The following is a 19,438-nucleotide window of genomic DNA, read 5'->3' as shown; positions in this document are numbered from 1 at the left end:
CCTGGTTAAATGAAGGTGAAATAAAATGTAAAAAAAAATAAAAACCCTGGGACATTAAGCTAGGCCAGGGCATGAACAAGGCTATAGGAACATGCTGTAAAGAATAACCTGCAGTAACCGTGGTATAACTATGATTGACAGACATGGGCACTGGTCAAGATTGGATTGTTTTGAACGGTAGGGTTATGATTATGTGTGCATCTGTGTCTTTCTGTATGGCAGTCTTGCGATGCTGTCCTCGTTCATCAGTCATCACTCGGCTACTGGAAGGAAAGGGGGGGGGGGGGGGAGTAGGATTGTGTGGGCTGTAGTTGGCAAGCGTTCAGAGGAGACCTGAGTCATACAAGTCATTGGCTCCCACCACACCTGTGCCTGCCCTTTCCGGTCTCCCACAACAACCTGCTTCCTTTTGAAAACATCACATCAAGGATATTAAAGGATATTACTCAGCCCTTCTCTTCCTACGTGTAGCACAGGCTGTGTCCTATAGTGCACTACTTTTTACCAGAACTGTATGGATCATGGTCAAAAGTAGGGCACTATGTAGGGAATAGGGTGCCATTTGGGACAAATAGAGACTCTCTGAAGTAGAGGGAGGAGGAGAAGAACGTAGGCCGCCTTTTGTTTTTATTGGGGGAATAATGGCCTACGCTATTTAATGAACAGTACCATAGGCATGTCGCTACTAATTAACATAATAGACCATGTTGTTACTAACACATTAACGTAATAGGCCATGTTGGTACTAAAACATTTACAGAATATGCCATGTTGTTATTCCTACATTAACATAATAGACCATGTTGTTACTAACACAGTAACATAATAGGCTATGATGTTATTAAAACAGTAACATAATATGCCATGTTGTTATTCCTACATTAACATAATAGACCGTTGTTACTAACACAGTAACATAATAGGCTATGATGTTATTAAAACAGTAACATAATATGCCATGTTGTTATTCCTACATTAACATAATAGACCGTTGTTACTACCACAGTAACATAATAGGCTATGATGTTATTAAAACAGTAACATAATAGGCCATGTTGTTATTCCTACATTAACATAATAGGCCATGTTGTTACTAACACAGTAACATAATAGGCTATGATGTTATTAAAACAGTAACATAATAGGCCATGTTGTTATTCCTACATTAACATAATAGGCCATGTTGTTACTAATACAGTACCATAATAGGCCATGTTGTTATTCCTACATTAACATAATAGGGCATGTTGTTACTACAAACTAACATAATAGGCCATGTTGTTACTACAAATTAACATAATAGGCCCATGTTGTTACTAATATTTAACATAATAGGCCACGTTGTTATTGCTACATTAGCATAATAGACCATGTTGTTACTAATAATTAACATAATATGCCAGATTGTTATTCCTACATTAGCATAATAGACCATGTTGCTACTAACACATTAACATAATAGACCATGTTGTTACTAATACATTAACATAATAGGCCATGTTGTTACTAATACAGTAACATTATAGGCCATGTTGTTACTAATACAGTAACATTATAGGCCATGTTGTTACTAATACAGTAACATTATAGACCATGTTGTTACTAATACAGTAACATTATAGGCCATGTTGTTACTAATACAGTAACATTATAGGCCATGTTGTTACTAATACAGTAACATTATAGGCCATGTTGTTACTAATACAGTAACATTATAGGCCATGTTGTTACTAATACAGTAACATTATAGGCCATGTTGTTACTAATACAGTAACATTATAGGCCATGTTGTTACTAATACAGTAACATTATAGGCCATGTTGTTACTAATACAGTAACATTATAGGCCATGTTGTTACTAATACAGTAACATTATAGGCCATGTTGTTACTAATACAGTAACATTATAGGCCATGTTGTTACTAATACAGTAACATTATAGGCCATGTTGTTACTAATACAGTAACATTATAGGCCATGTTGTTACTAATACAGTAACATTATAGGCCATGTTGTTACTAATACAGTAACATTATAGGCCATGTTGTTACTAATACATCTGCTGAGGAGAGTCATTTCCCTTTTCTTTGATTTTTAAAAGTATGTTAGTTTTTTTTTTGCATTTTTATTCATCCCAGAATTCCCCGGGAATACAGTACAAAACAAAAGCTAATGGAATGTTGGGAAATCCCTTTCCGTAACTCGTTTCACTGGACAATTACCGTAATACACACGTCCTCTGATTCCCAAATGGCAACCTACGCCCTAGTTTGTCCACTACATTTGACCAGAACCCCGTGGACCCTAGTTCCCAGTTTCGCCTCACACTGCCCAATCCATTGTGTATAATGTCCTAAGGATACCCCACCACCACCCACCTTACCACCACACTTACTCACTACCTTGAATCAATGTCTCATCAGGAATGTAATGATTACTCATTGATTAATAAAGGCTGTATTAAGTCATTGTTGAAGGGCCTTATGTCTACATTGTACATTAAAAGCGCACATGGAGGACCGCAGCTGGAAGTCACAGTAAGGAACCAAACAATAACAAGTAAAACTGTGTTTGTGTGTTTATACTGTAGGCCTACAAGGTCAAGTATACGTGTGTGTGTGTGTATGTGTGTGTGTTTGTGTGAGTATATGTGTGTGTGTTTGTGTGACTATATGTGTGTGTGTGTGTGTGTGTGAGTATATGTGTGTGTGTTTGTGTGACTATATATGTGTGTGTGTGTGTGTGTGTGTGTGTGTGCGTGCGTGCGTGCGCGCAGGTGTATATGTTGTGGGTGTGCAAGTGCATCTAAGCAACTTTTTGCTTTGAGCTGAGCAGCTGTGCTCCCTCTTTCAAGTCCTAGTTGAATTCAACCTCAAATCAGAACTTAAATTGACTCATTGTGAACCACCTCAGCCCCATAGCCCTTCTCTGATGACCGCCAGATCAATAATAAGGCCTTATGACCACGGGTCAATCGGAACAAAGACCTCCAACCAATATTACAAACCTCTTTCTCGCTCTTCTCTGTCTCTCCCTCTCATCTCTGTCTTTCTCTCTCTGTCTCTCTCTCTCTTTCTCTCTCTGTCTTGCTCTCTCTGTCTTGCTCTCTGTATGTCTATGTCTCTCTTTCTCTCCCCCCTCTCTCTCTTTCTCTCTCTGTCTGTCTGTCTCTCTGTCTGTCTGTGTCTCTCTCTGTCTTTCTCTCTCCGTATGTCTGTCTCTCTTTCTCTCCCCCTCGCTCTCTCGCTCTCCTTTTATCTTCTTCATTACGGGTCACTTTAGTTCCATCAGCTGTGTGCACGGCCGTGCACGTCCTTAGCCAATCATCTCTCTCTATCCGTAAATGAGGACAGTAACCGCCAGGCTCTCCTCTTAGACCATGTTCACCCGGAAGGCAATGAATGAACTCTGCCTCTAGTCTTCTAACTGTAATCAATCTAGCCTCATTGAAATACATGCTTAATGATGTTTGAAACTGATCTAGAAACCAGTAAAAAAGGGAAAGGACAGTGTGTCAGTTGGGTCGTCATTAGTTACCACAGCCAGAAAGTCAGAAAGCTACCAGTCACATGAGGCAGTGTGATGTGCGATGACGCTTATGGTTTGTGGGAAACGACCAATCAAACGAGGGAGTTGGATGACGGGCATGCCGATTGCAGGGGCAGTCGAGAGACATGCTTTTCTTTTATCTAGTCATCCATCACAGATTTGGTTATTTATTAGATTTAATAAAACCAACCGTTCTAAATGCAAAGTGGTAATCAGATGTCTTATTCAAACTCAGTTTGCAAGCGTATCATGATGTTTGCCCTTACTCAAAGTTACTCCAATATCTGCATTGTTTATAAAATGGCATGTAGGTAAACAAATTAACACAAATTCACAAGTAAAATGTACAGTTTCACAGAAATGTTTCACAGATTTCATAATTTTTTACTATTGGCGGATTATTGGGTGATTTAAGATGAAAACGTGTTACTTTATTTGGCACTTAGGCACTTACAACAATCATGTATTTATTTAATACAACATAGCCTTACAGCCCACCTGTAGGGGGAAACTCACCACTCTAACCCCACTCTATACAGGGGAAACTCACCACCCTAACCCCACTCTATACAGGGGAAACTCACCACCCTAACCTCACTCTATACAGGGGAAACTCACCACTCTAACCCCACTCTATACAGGGGAAACTCACCAACCCAACCCCACTCTATAGGGGGAAACTCACCACCCTAACCCCACTATACAGGGGAAACTCACCACCCTAACCCCACTATACAGGGGAAACTCACCACCCTAACCCCACTATACAGGGGAACCTCACCACTCTAACCCCACTCTATAGGGGGAAACTCACCACCCTAACCCCACTATACAGGGGAAACCCACCACCCCAACCCCACTATACAGGGGAAACTCACCACTCTAACCCCACTCTATACAGGGGAAACCCACCACCCTAACCCCACTCTATACAGGGAAACTCACCACCCCAACCCCACTCTACACAGGGGAAACCCACCACCCTAACCCCACTCTATACAGGGGAAACCCACCACCCTAACTGCACTCTATACAGGGGAAACCCACCACCCTAACCCCACTCTATACAGGGGAAACTCACCACCCTAACCCCACTCTATACAGGGGAAACTCACCACCCTAACCCCACTCTACACAAGGGAAACTCACCACTCTAACCCCACTCTATACAGGGGAAACTCACCACCCTAACCCCACTCTATACAGGGGAAACTCACCACCCTAACCTCACTCTATACAGGGGAAACTCACCACTCTAACCCCACTCTATACAGGGGAAACTCACCAACCCAACCCCACTCTATAGGGGGAAACTCACCACCCTAACCCCACTATACAGGGGAAACTCACCACCCTAACCCCACTATACAGGGGAAACTCACCACCCTAACCCCACTATACAGGGGAAACTCACCACCCTAACCCCACTATACAGGGGAACCTCACCACTCTAACCCCACTCTATAGGGGGAAACTCACCACCCTAACCCCACTATACAGGGGAAACTCACCACCCTAACCCCACTATACAGGGGAAACCCACCACCCCAACCCCACTATACAGGGGAAACTCACCACTCTAACCCCACTCTATACAGGGGAAACCCACCACCCTAACCCCACTCTACACAGGGGAAACCCACCACCCTAACCCCACTCTATACAGGGGAAACCCACCACCCTAACTGCACTCTATACAGGGGAAACCCACCACCCTAACCCCACTCTATACAGGGGAAACTCACCACCCTAACCCCACTATACAGGGGAAACTCACCACCCTAACCCCACTCTATAGGGGGAAACTCACCACCCTAACCCCACTCTATACAGGGGAAACTCACCAACCTAACCCCACTCTATAGGGGGAAACTCACCACTCTAACCCCACTCTATACAGGGGAAACTCACCACCCCAACCCCACTCTATACAGGGGAAACTCACCACCCCAACCCCACTCTACACAGGGGAAACTCACCACTCTAACCCCACTCTATACAGGGGAAACTCACCACCCCAACCCCACTCTATACAGGGGAAACTCACCACCCCAACCCCACTCTACACAGGGGAAACTCACCACCCTAACCCCACTCTACACAGGGAAACTCACCACCCTAACCCTACTTACACTCTTAATTTATATTTATTTTATTGGCCCATCCACCCCCCTCTTAGGAGGACAAAAGTAACTTTGTTTTACATTTTAGGTTTTTACAGATATTTTGTTACATATACATTATTTATACACTTTTCATACATGGTACTTTTATAGCCCTACACAATAGGAATACAGTTTGATATACACATTACACATACAATGGTACTGCAATAAGTGCCACGGGAGTTGGGAAACCCGTTTAAAGGCCCAACTTCTTGCATTTTATTGAGGAACATTCCATTGTTAGTTAGTAATTCAACATTATTCAAATGAAATGAATGTTGTAAACGTGTATGGTATGAATTACAGTGATCTGTCTTTGAACGTACTGCCTTCTTGTTCATTTCAGTAGCATATTTCTCTTTGGCTTTTGTTTGTCTGTCTTTCCCCCATGGTGGCATTCATACGTCTCTGTGCCCACAACTTGAAACAGAGCACCATTGAATTGAAAGCTTTTACTCTCCCAACTGAGTTTGTTTTTCCTGACAATCTGTTGAAGGTCAAGAATATGATCTAGTACTATTAGAATGAAAGGGTTGCAGGGAAACTAATAACGTTGCTCTATCAAACAGAATAACTCCTCTGTGCTGGGAATGTATTCCCTTATGCCAGCTAGTTAGCTAGCTCATTTTAGATTAGAGTAGCAATAGTCAGCTACAGTGACTATTCACACCCATTAACTTTTTCCACATTTGGTTGTGTTATAGGCAAATTAATAAAAAATGAAAAGCTGGAATGTCTTGAGAAAATAAGTAAGTATTCAAACCCTTTGTTATGTCAAGCCTAAATATGTTCAGGAGTAAAAATGTGCTCAACAAGTCATTTAATAAGTTGTATGGAATATGTGTGTAATAGTATTTAATAGTATTGAACATGACCACCTAATTTCTGTGTCCCACACATACAGATAATTGTAACATCCCTCAGTTGAGCAGTGAATTTCAAACACAGATTCAACCACAAAGACCAGGGAGTTTATCCAATGCCTCGTAAAGAAGGGCACCTATTGGCAGATAAGTGAGAGAAAAAAAGAACAGACACTGAATATCCATTTGAGCATGCTGAAGATATTAATTACACTTTGGATGGTGTATCAATACACCCAGTCACTACAAAGATACAGGCGTCCTTCCTAACTCAGTTGCCAGAGAGGAAGGAAACCACTCAGGGATTTTACCATGAGACCAATGCTGACTTTAAAACAGTTACAGAGTTGAATTAATCTAACAGGAGAAAACTAAGGATGGATCAACAACATTGTAGTTACTCCACAATACTAACCTATTGACAGAGTGAAAAGAAGGAAGACAAATATTTCAAAACATACAACCTGTTTGCAACTATGTAATACTGCAAAACATGTGGCAAAGCAATTCACTTTTTGTCCTAGATACAAAGTGTTATGTTTGGGGAAAGTCCTATACAACACATTGTACCACTCTCCATATTTTCAAGCATATTGGTGGCTGCATCATGTTATGGGTATGCTTGTAATCGTTAAGGACTGGGGAGTTTTTCAGGATAAAAACATGTATAGAATGGAGCTAAGCACAGGCAAAATTATAGAGGATAACCCAGTTCAGTTTGCTTTCCACCAGACACTGGTAGATTAATGCACCTTTCTGCAAGACATTAACCTAAAACAAGGCCACATCTACACTGGAGTTGCTTATCAAGAAGACAGTGAATGGTCCTGAGTGGCCAAGTCACAGTTTTGAATTAAATCTACTTGAAAATCTATGGCAAGACCTGAAAATAGTTGTCTAGCAATGATCAACAACCAATTTGACAGAGCTTGAAGAATTTTGAAAAGAATAAATGGGCAAAAGTTGCATAATCCAGGTGTGGAAAGCTTAGAGACTTACCCAGGAAGACTCACAGCAGTAGAATGGCCTTTCTGAAGAGCTAAATGACTTTCAACGTGGCACTGTCATAGGATGCCACCTTTACAACAAGTCAGTTCGTCAAATGTTTTCCCTGCTAAAGCTTCCCCGGTCAACTGTAAGTGCTGTTATTGTGAAGTGGAAACGTCTAGGAGCAACAACGGCTCATCCGCAAAGTGGTAGGTCACACAAGCTCACAGAACGGTATCACCGAGTGCTGAAGTGCGTAGCATGTAAAAATTGTCTGTCCTGGGTTGCAACACTCGCTACCGAGTTCCAAACTGTCTCTGGAAGCAATGTCAGCACAATAACTGTTCATCGGGAGCTTCATGAAATGGGTTTCCATGGCCGAGCAGCCGCACACAAGCCTAAGATCCCCATGCACAATGCCAAGCGTCAGCTGGAGTGGTGTAAAGCTCGCCGCCATTGGACTCTGGAGCAGTGAAAACACATTCTCTGGAGTGATGAATCACGCTTCACCATCTGGCAGTCCGACGGACAAATCTGGGTTTGGCAGATACCAGGAGAACAGTACCTGCCCCAATGCATAGTGCCAACTGTAAAGTTTTGTGGAGGAGGAATAATGGTCTGGGCTGTTTTTCATGGTTCGGGCCCCTTAGTTTCAGTGAAGGGAAATCTTAACCCTTCAGCATACAATTACATTGTAGATAATTCTGTGCTTCCAACTTTGTGGCAACAGTTTGGTGAAGGCCCTTTCCTGTTTCAGCATGACAATGCCCCCATGCACAAAGAGAGGTCCATACAGAAATGGTTTGTCGAGATCGGTGTGGAAGAATTTGACTGGCCTGCCCAGAGCCCTGACATCAACCCCATCGAACACCTTTGGGATGAATTGAAAACGGCAAATGCTAGCCAGGCCTAATCGCGCAACATCAGTGTCCTTATCTCACTAATGCGCTTGTCGCTGAATCGAAGCAAGTCTCCGCAGCAATGTTCCTAACATCTAGTGGAAAGCCTTCCCCGAAGAGTGGAGTCTGTTATAGCAGCAAAGGGTGGACCAACTCCATGTTAATGCCCATGATTTTGGAATGAGATGTTTGACGAGCAGGTGTCCACATCATTTGGTCATATAGTGTATAAACCGGTTCACTGTCTGAGCGCTAACATCTGTCCCAGGCTAGGTGACAGTTATGGGACATACGCTGACTAGTGTTCACCTGGGGCCTGTAACTCAAATGCTTTACACTTGCACTCGTGTGACAGTAAAGGAGATTGAAAGGGAAATCAAATGTAGCATCTGATCATAGATCCTACAGTGACAGTTAGATCCCGCTGTCTACTGTCATGATAACTCTACCATCTGGCTATAAACCATGGTCAAGTCCTCTAGTTATCTGAACTGTGAGTGTCCCAGTCCCTGCACCTGAAAGAAAGACATTTCTCTCTTGGCAATAAAGTGTGTATGTGTGTGTGTCTGAGTGTGTGGCCTGAGTGGGTCTGGATGAGGTGGCATTAAGAGGCTAATAGAGCCATCAAAGCCCCTCGTTATGCGCTAATTAGATGGGGGTCTGTATTTTATGAGCCTATTTCTCTACCCACTTATTAACACACACTTCTGGCCTCTCTCTGTCTCTCTGTCTCTCAATTCAATTTCAATTAAGGGGCTTTATTGGCATGGGAAACATATGTTTACATTGGCAAAGCAAGTGAAATAGATAAAACAAAAGTGAAATTAACAATTAAAAATTAACCGTAAACATTACAATCACAACAGTTCCAAAGCAATAGGGACATTTCAAATGTAATATTATGTTTATATACAGTGTTGTAACGATGTGCAAATAGTTAAAGTACAAAAGGGAAAATAAATAAACATAAATATAGGTTGTATTTACAATGGTGTTTGTTCTTCACTGGTTGCCCTTTTCTTGTGGCAACGGGTCACACATCTTACTGCTGTGATGACACACTGTGGTATTTTACCCAATAGATATGAGAGTTTATCTAATTTGGATTTGTTTTCAAATTCTTTGTGGGTCTGTGTAATATGAGGGAAATATGTGTCTAATATCCTCACTCACTCACTCACTCAGTGCTTAATGGGGGGAAATGAAAGGCTCATTCTACAAAGCTGATTGTATCAAGCACTTTGACCCTGAACACTCACAGACAACAGGACTAGATAGCAGGGGACCTCGACTTACGGATGCACAATTGCACGAATGCATGAACGCATGCAGACACACATGCCTGTCCTCCATACACCACAGGTGTAAGGGGGTGGAAACAGTAAAACAGGACTACTATGAACCAGCAGTAGAAAGACCACACATAGCCCTCAAAGTGACCCTGCTTCCTCTCCTCATACAGATAGCATCAGAAACTGTCTCAGTCACGTACCACTGCTGCGGGTATGAGGGACATAGTATAGAAAGACATGGACCCGTATTCATGAATCATCTTAGAGTGGTGATCTAGGATCAGCTTTTTAACTTTACAATCATAATGAACAAGATCACATGGACAGGGGTCCTGATCAGTCTGTCTAACTGTCGGTCTGTCTAACTGTCATTCTGTCGGTCTGTCTAACTGTCTGTCCGCCTGTCTGTGTGTCTGTCTGCCTGTCTGTTTTGTCATTTAGCGGGCCAGAGGGACTGAACATAGCAGTGGTTGCCTTATTCAGGGCTAGGTAGTCAGCCAGCCAGCCAGACAGCCAGACAAGACAAGACACACAGACACCGACCCAGCACTATCACTGGGATAAGGGCAGCCAAGTAAACAGAGCCTTTATAGTGGAGAAACACAGTGACTGATGTTCTGTGCCAGCGTGTGTGTGCGCGCGTTTGCACACATGCACGCGTTCGACCGCATGTGTCTGTAGCCCTGGTGAGCTTGATCCTGTGTGGTGCTCATCAATACCCCCCAGCGATACTCCCTCCTGGTCTGCTAACACTGAAGAACAAAGAGCTCTGGCAGTGTTGGCCAGCGTCGGCCAGTTATAGATCCTCACCTCTCTGTTTTTGTTCAATCAGGTCATGCTGTGGTGCTGTAGTGAGGACACTTTCAGTTGAATGTTCAATCTCCTATGAACATGGCTTCAAAAGAGTGACTTTAGCATGCGCTAATGAGGCTGGATCATCTCCAGTTAGAAGCTAGACCCAGCGGCAGGTTGGTTCTAGCCCACCCAGACATAGTGGTAGGATACTGCGATAATACTGACTGTCCTGGGATTTTGGACATTCAATACTGTGTGGTTAGACTGTAAACTCTCCTTCCAGACTCATATTAAACATCTCCATTCCAAAATTACATCTAAAATCGGCTTCCTATTACGCAACAAAGCCTCCTTCACTCAGGCTGCCAAACATACCCTTGTAAAACTGACCATCCTACCGATCCTCGACTTTGGCGATGTCATTTACAAAATAGCCTCCAACACTCTACTCAGCAAACTGGATGCAGTCTATCACAGTGCCATCCGTTTTGTCACCAAAGCCCCATATACCACCCACCACTGCGACCTGTATGTTCTCGTCAGCTGGCCCTCGCTATATATTCATCGCCAGACCCACTGGCTCCAGGTCATCTATAAGTCTTTGCTAGGTAAAGCTCTGCCTTATCTCAGCTCACTGGTCACGATAACACCACCCGTAGCACGCGCTCCAGCAGGTATATCTCACTGATCATCCCCAAAGCCAACTACTCCTTTGGCCGCCTTTCCTTCCAGTTCTCTGCTGCCAATGACTGGAATTGCAAAAAAATATATACTTTTTTTTTTTTTTAAAGCTGAAATTGAAGACTCCCTCACTAACTTTAAACATCAGCTATCTGAGCATCTAACCAATCGCTGCTACACAGCCCATCTGTAAATAGCCCATCCATTCTACCTACCTCATCCCCATATTGTTTTTATTTACTTTTTTGCACACCATTATTTCTACTAGCACATCATCTCCACATCTGTCATCCCAGCGTTAATTTGCTAAATTGTAATTACTTCGCTACTATGGCCTATTTATTGCCTTACCTCCTCACGCCATTTGCACACACTGTATATAGACTTTTTTCTATTGTGTTATTGACTGTATGTTTGTTTATTCCATGTGTAACTCTGTGTTGTTGTTTTTGTCGCACTGCTTTGCTTTATCTTGGCCAGGTCGCAGTTGTAAATGAGAACTTGTTCTCAACTGGCCTACCTGGTTAAATAAAGAACAGGGACAGAACACGGACAGAACAGGCGATATGTTCAGTGATCCACAACCGCAGCCCCCGTCCCCTTCACCCTAGACTACATCACCCTATTCCCTATATAGTGCACTCCCCCACACAAGGCTCTGGTAAAAAGTAGTTACTATATATGGAATAATAGGGGGCCATTTGGGACGCAGCCGTCCCTACATCCAGCCACCCAAAGCCCCCCGCCACCCTTCATCTCTCCTCTACACTTGTGGTCTCCATCTCCCTCCACGGGTCTTTGAAGTGAGATCAGAGAGAGAGGCGTTCAGACCATGTGACGCGGCAGGTCCATCAGGTCCATCAGGTGCAGGGAGACAGAGGCTCTGTTGAAGCAGACTGTTGTTTTAACGACCCCTGGTCCTCTCTCATAATCTCTCTCTCTTTGTCCTCTCAACCCACGTATTCTCAGTCTACACTGCTGTTCAATATGAGGAGAATGCAGAAAGATAAGATGCACACCATTGGGAATAGGGTGCTATTTAGGACGAAGCGTTACCATCTCTCTCTCCATGTTACTGTAAAAGTCCTCCAGTCTGGCCGCTGGGCTGACTGACACACTTTAACCGGGCTCCTTTTAGACCTGAATGAGGACATATGGATTCCATGTCACTCGCAGACAACCCCTCTTGTGTCTATACACTGAGTGGGTGTGTGTGGTGGCTGGTTGAGGATATGGGCACTACAGACGACAGTACAGTGAATGTTACTTGGGACTATAGAGGTTGGTTGGAGTGGGAGGCAGTTTAGGGCAGACCGTTACGAGCCAGTCTAGGGCAGACCGTTACGAGCCAGTCTAGGGCAGATGTGGTGTAAAGAGGTTGTTATGGATTAAATGAATGTTAGGGGTTGGAATAACAAGTCCTAAGGATAGTTTGGGATGGGGGTTTCTAATCTGTGTGTGGGTGGTATGGATGGAAGGATAATGTATCAATGTGCTGTGGGTGGGTGGGTGTTATGGAAGGATAATGTATCAATGTGCTGTGTGGGTGTTATGGAAGGATAATGTATCAATGTGCTGTGTGGGTGGGTGTTATGGAAGGATAATGTATCAATGTGCTGTGTGGGTGGGTAGGTATAATGGAAGGATAATGTATCAATGTGCTGTGTGGGTGGGTAGGTGTTATGGAAGGATAATGTATCAATGTGCTGTGTGGGTGGGTGGGTAGGTGTTATGGAAGGATAATGTATCAATGTGCTGTGTGGGTGGGTAGGTGTTATGGAAGGATAATGTATCAATGTGCTGTGTGGGTGGGTGGGTAGGTGTTATGGAAGGATAATGTATCAATGTGCTGTCGGTGGGTGTTATGGAAGGATAATGTATCAATGTGCTGTCGGTGGGTGTTATGGAAGGATAATGTATCAATGTGCTGTCGGTGGGTGTTATGGAAGGATAATGTATCAATGTGCTGTCGGTGGGTGTTATGGAAGGATAATGTATCAATGTGCTGTCGGTGGGTGTTATGGAAGGATAATGTATCAATGTGCTGTGGGTGGGTGTTATGGAAGGATAATGTATCAATGTGCTGTGGGTGGGTGTTATGGAAGGATAATGTATCAATGTGCTGTGTGGGGGTGTTATGGAAGGATAACTTCTACCACTTCCACACACTGCTGCTCCTGGCCAGACAAGATGAAGGGAACGAGAAAGAAAGAGAATAACAGCCCCCCCCCCCCCCCCGCCACGATGAAAGCTCTCCACTTAAGAGCACATTAGAAGAACAAATTACTGCCACGACAGGAGGGCAACAGTCAAACACGACCCTCGAACATCAAACACAGTCACCATCTCATTCATATGCTTCTTCTCTCAGACAATGTGTCTGAAATCCCAAAGTGCAGTCCACATGGTCCAGACATTCTCTTCATCTACAGTATGGTAACACAGCTGTCAAATGGATCGTACCATTAGAAGATCCCTTTGATTTGGGGGATGTTTGGTTGGGTTATTCTATCTCTTTCTGATCTTAACCCCCCTCAGTCTAATGCTAACTTATGTGTGTGGCAAAGAGAGGGGAGATCTCTGTAGCAGATGTACAGTACGTCCACTCATTCACACCATGACTCGGAAACTCTGCAACTTGACGGAGTCTCGGATTAACGCTTCCTGTTCCCAGTCACTTGAATTGGACACAGATATGGGGGAAATCTTCCTTATCAGGATGGGTGGCAAAATCTGCTGTTGAGGGACTGTGGGAATTTTATGGGATAACTGGACAGAGAACAACTAAATCCTCCACTGATGGGGAAGCGAGGCCCAGGGAAGTTACCAGAATGGGCGAGGGGAAACGTTGGAGCGTAACACTCCAGGGCTTGGTTCACCAGATGTGTTCAGTGTTGAAGAGTCCTCTACGGTCTGTTATACACGCCTGCTATGGAAGTCAAGGGAACACCAAACCTGCCTGTACAGAATCAATATCCCATAGATTAATGGTAGGCTACATTCTAAATGACAATGTGTTCCCACAGTAGTGCACTGCGTAGGGAATAGGGGGCCATATGGGACACAGATGCAGACTTGCCACAGGGATTAATTCTCATGTGATGCTTTATGGGTTTAGTTGGTTCCAGACACAGTTTACGTGTGTGTGTGTGTGTTCTTTCAGAGCAGCTGTCCAGCTGAGGGTGTATTGATTGATGTCTCCTGTAAGACATACTGTTTACATCTAACAGAGGAGATCAATAGGAACCATTCCATGTTCATGCATACACATCTATCTGCTCTGCTCTTTATTCCCAAGATGTAGTCTCTCTCACACACACACACACACCACACACACACACACACACACACACACACCACGCGCAGAGACAGACACACAGACACACAGACAGACAGACAGACACACAGAGACAGACACACAGAGACAGACACACAGAGACAGACACACAGAGACAGAGACAGACAGACAGACAGACACAGAGACAGACAGACAGACAGACAGACAGACAGACAGACAGACACAGAGACAGACAGACAGACATAGAGACAGACACACATAGAGACAGACACACACAGAGACAGACACACACAGAGACAGACACACACAGAGACAGACACACAGAGACAGACACACATAGACAGACACACATAGACAGACAGACACACATAGAGACAGACACACATAGAGACAGACACACATAGAGACAGACACACATAGAGAGACAGACACACATAGAGAGACAGACACACATAGAGAGACAGACACACATAGAGAGACAGACACACATAGAGAGACAGACACACATAGAGAGACAGACACACATAGAGAGACAGACACACATAGAGAGACAGACACACATAGAGAGACAGACACACATAGAGAGACAGACACACATAGAGACAGACACACATAGAGACAGACACACATAGAGACAGACACACATAGAGACAGACACACATAGAGAGACAGACACACATAGAGAGACAGACACACATAGAGAGACAGACACACATAGAGAGACAGACACACAGAGACAGACACACACACAGAGACAGACACACACACAGAGACAGACACACAGAGACAGACACACACACACAGAGACAGACACACACACAGAGACAGACAGACACACAGAGACAGACAGACACACATAGAGACAGACAGACACACATAGAGACAGACAGACACACATAGAGACAGACAGACACACATAGAGACAGACACACATAGAGACAGATGTAACTGTCTGATGGCTTCACTTTGCTACAGAATTATTTTCTCACCTGCCCACATTTACTATTCATACAACTAGACACACCAATCAGAACTCTCCCTTACAGTAACTCAACCGCAACACCATACGGTGTGATAACAGCACAGGGATTTGAAGGCAAGATCACCACTGTCCGTCTGTCAGGAAAGCTGCAGTAGAAGATGTTTTATCATTCTCTTCTTCTGTTTTTGTATCCTTTTAGATATACAGCTCAACCCCTAGAAGTTTGAAACATCTCCCTGAGGAAAATCAGCATGATTCGCCGCGCTGGAGACATCTGCCCTTTGAAAAAGAGGAGCCGTTTAAACAGCTGTCACATCTGTTCGTCTGCACATCTTCAGATAAAACGTCTGGGGCCATAATGCTGATCTACTGTAAGGATCAGGCCCTCCCTCTGCCCATGTAGTCTTATTCATTGTAATGTAAAAAAGCAAATCTGATCCTAAATCAACACTCCTACTCTGAGACGATTGGCACATATGGCCCCTGGGGTAATGTGGTTTGGATACTGGAGAAGAGAAGGGAGACATCAAGCAACACAATGATACTGAAGACATATAAACAAACACTGTGTCAGACAAACAGCCAGGATAGCCATAACAAGCCTGTCTAACCAGAGCACGTAGAACCGTTTTTAACTCTTGATATACTCACAAAATATGCCCATTCACAGTGAGCTCCTGTAGATAGATTTCAACTGGAGACTGTATGCTAATGAATGTATCTCTAAGTGCATAGAAGATGGGTAAATCTGTTGGAATTCAATCCCTTTTTGACAGCACCTCTTTTAATTTGAATGAACGCTTTCATACATTTTTGCCCGTTGTAGAAGTGGTCAGAAAGTTACTTTTTGGACCTTAAAGCACAAACATTCAGGAGATGCTCAAAGTTGACCCATTTTGCATACCCCACCGTACCATGATACATTGTGTTGTGTTGGAACATCCATGTCTTCATCACTGGAAAAGATAAAAGGTTTAGATTGATAGCATTTAAAAGCTTACAAACAGGGTTTCCAACATGTTTTATTTTACCTTTATTTAACTAGGCAAGTCAGTTAAGAACAAATTCTTATTTTCAATGACAGCCTAGGAACAGTGGGTTAACTGCCTTGTTCTGGGGAAGAAGGACACATTTTTACCTTGTCAGCTTGGGGATTTGATCTTGCAACCTTTCAGTTACAAATCCAATGCTCTAACCACTAGGCTACCTGCCACCCCAAATAAAATGTATAATTTATTGATAGAATAGAGAGGGACAAAAAGAATGCCTGTGAACAAACTTGGTGATTTGTAGTGTGTTTTGTGATGTATGGGTCGTGTTTTATGGGTCCTAGGGTATGGGTTGCGCAATATGGGTCATATGGTATGGATCGTGCTGTATGGGTCGTATTGTATGGGTCGTGATGTATGGATCGTCAGGTATGGGTCATACATGTCCATATGTAGGCTACATGTCCATGTATTATCATGAATGATCATAGCGCGGTTTTCTACGTAGCAACCAGAGTGTCACCCCTGTACGTTTTGAAGCTTAACACTAAGTCAGTCAAGAGGAACCAAAGCTTAACACTGTAAGTCAGTCAAGAGGAACCAAATATCAGACTTTAGAAAAGTGCTGGCAGCTCAACTGCATCAAAGCCCTGAGTTTGCCTGAGCTTCAATCTAATTGGATAAAAAAGGAAAAGCTGCTTCTAATACTCAGAGTACATTTTTCCAGAACTGATTTGAGCTACACCCACTTTGGGTTCGGCAGCCCTATTCCATGCACCCTGTCCATCCATGCCTGTATTTTCATCAAATTATTCTCTGTTTGGAGGTAATATGAACACACACACACACACACAGGGTGTCGCTCTCGTAAAATAAGCATATAAACACACGCACATACACCTGTTTGGCATCTTTCCTTTCCTGTCACTGTTAGGTTTCATTATTGGGATTCCTGCCTGTCATTCACCCGACAGCATTTCAAAACCAGGAGGTTCCACAAAGCCAGACACTCACAGGCTTGCACACACACACGCACAAACAATCAAACACACACACAAACAAACACACACACACACACACAAAAACACTCCACTTCTTTTGTTAAGACAAGGCATCCCAGCTCCAGGCCTTGATGTGGGATGAAAAGTATCTATGTTATATGGGGGGATGTCATGGTTCTCCCACCTCCTCCCCCCTCTCTCATTGTCATTATTTTCAACATGGCCCTCCCCTGATCTACTGAGGATTGTGGGTCCTCTCTCTCTGGGGACTTTCATCTGTCAGGCGCCACCTTGGTGGCCGTGCGGGGGTTAGATTTCCCATCATGCCTTGTGCTGGAATGTCTGCCTTCCTTCCCACTCTTTGGAGGTGGAGGCAAGACGAGGGCAGGCGAGCGTCGTCGTGCCCCGTCGGGCAATTATCCTCTAGCGTAATGAGGAGCAGCTCTCGCCCCGTCGCTCTGACTGACACCTCTCTCCTTCATTTTGTCAACACAACAGATGGCTCATGATTGCGTGGGTGGCCATATTGAGTTGATGTAATTTGTGGAGCAGAGAGCTGCGTCATTTCTCGTCGCATGGCTGCCTTGCTCGCTCTGCCACCTCGTTATCTCTGAATAGGGTGTTTCTCACTCAAACTTCCCCCCCTCTTATGTTTGTCTTCCACCTTATTGAAAAACTATACATTCAGTGGTAGTACTAATGGTAATCTGTGACCAATAACCAGAAACATGGACCAGTGGCCATTTTTTGTCAGGTCATGTCAAGTCCAAGAGAGTGTCACATTCTTTGCACAAGCAGGAAAAGATTTGGGTTAAGATTGTCAAAGAGTAGAAAGGACACACTCCATAAAGACACACATTAAAAATTCAAGATGTAAGCCTTCCATAACTGTCAATGATTTCATCGATTGTATTGAAACCATGGATAAAAAAAGCGTACAATTCCTGCTAGCCTGGTATGAGGATTTTGCTGCGTGTCTTTATATCACACTGTATTACTGCCAGTATATTACCACCCATACAGATATGCTTGGAGAAATATATACAGAGGATACTCACAGTGTTCCTTGCGGTCCTCAGGACTAGACGAGGCCTCTCTGTCCGACAGCAGCCCAGACACCGTAAACAACTTCCTCCCAGAATCCTCAGCGGCCTTGAGTGATCCCGGTGAGCCAGAGAGGAAACACCCTCCTCCAAAATCATACTCCTTCCCCTCAGAATCTGTGTAGCAGCCCTTGAGCCTCTTGGCAGGGGTGAAGGCTGACTGATAACCACTGGCCTCCCTCTCCTCTGGCGGGGAGGAGAAGGGTCGGAAGGCCCCTACCCCAATGTGGTTGAGCATCCCCAGGGAAGGGCAGTCCAGGTTGTTGGGGTGAAACTGGAACTGGGGATTGAGGTGGAGCAGGGAGGCAGGGAAGTCTCTGGCAGGGAAGGAGCCGTGGCCGGAGATAGGCCCCTGACGGTTGTACATGGAGGAAAATGTGTAGGAGCCGGAAGGGAAGGGGAGGTCCTTCTCAGAGATTGGGACCCTGAAGGACCTCGGGGCCTGGCAGGGGATGGAGGCCTGGCAGGGGACGGAGGCATCGCGGCCTGTCTTGGCTGTGGAGGCCAGCACCATCAGGGCTGGGGACGCCAGGGGACCGGGTAGGTAGGAGGAGCTGTCCATCTTGAAGGCGGGCCAGTGGAGATCCATCCAATCCACTCCACACTGTCCCTAAAGCGAGAGGGGACTGGTCAATAGGGGATGGGCTTAGTAATGGTGTGCTTTGGAGACAGATGAGGTTGATGCTGAATGACTTCACTGTGAGTCCATCCTTAGAGTGTTGGGCCAGTAACCGAAATGTCACTGGTTCAGATGAAAATCTGTCGATGGGGCCTTGAGCAAGGCACAACCCTAAATGCTCTGCTAAATGATGTACAGTAAATGTAATAGAACTT

The 19,438-nt window shown here is 44.3% G+C and overlaps 1 protein-coding gene across 1 annotated transcript in view; it reads right to left on the bottom strand.

The window, feature by feature from the left end:
• Positions 1-19,201, bottom strand: part of LOC106574007 (E3 ubiquitin-protein ligase RNF220) — a 49,461-nt gene extending 30,260 nt beyond the window's left edge. The window contains exon 1 of the mRNA XM_082962398.1: positions 18,560-19,201. Coding sequence (XP_082818524.1) covers positions 18,560-19,193 — 634 coding nt within the window. The 5' untranslated portion in view covers positions 19,194-19,201. The remainder of the gene's footprint in view (positions 1-18,559) is intronic.
• Positions 19,202-19,438: the final 237 nt, after the last annotated feature.

Source organism: Salmo salar, chromosome 16, assembly GCF_965601325.2.
Source record: "Salmo salar chromosome 16, fSalSal1, whole genome shotgun sequence".
Classification (NCBI taxonomy): domain Eukaryota; kingdom Metazoa; phylum Chordata; class Actinopteri; order Salmoniformes; family Salmonidae; genus Salmo; species Salmo salar.
The sequence above is the reverse complement of the archived record's forward strand: the minus strand, read 5'-3'. Positions and strand labels throughout refer to the sequence as shown.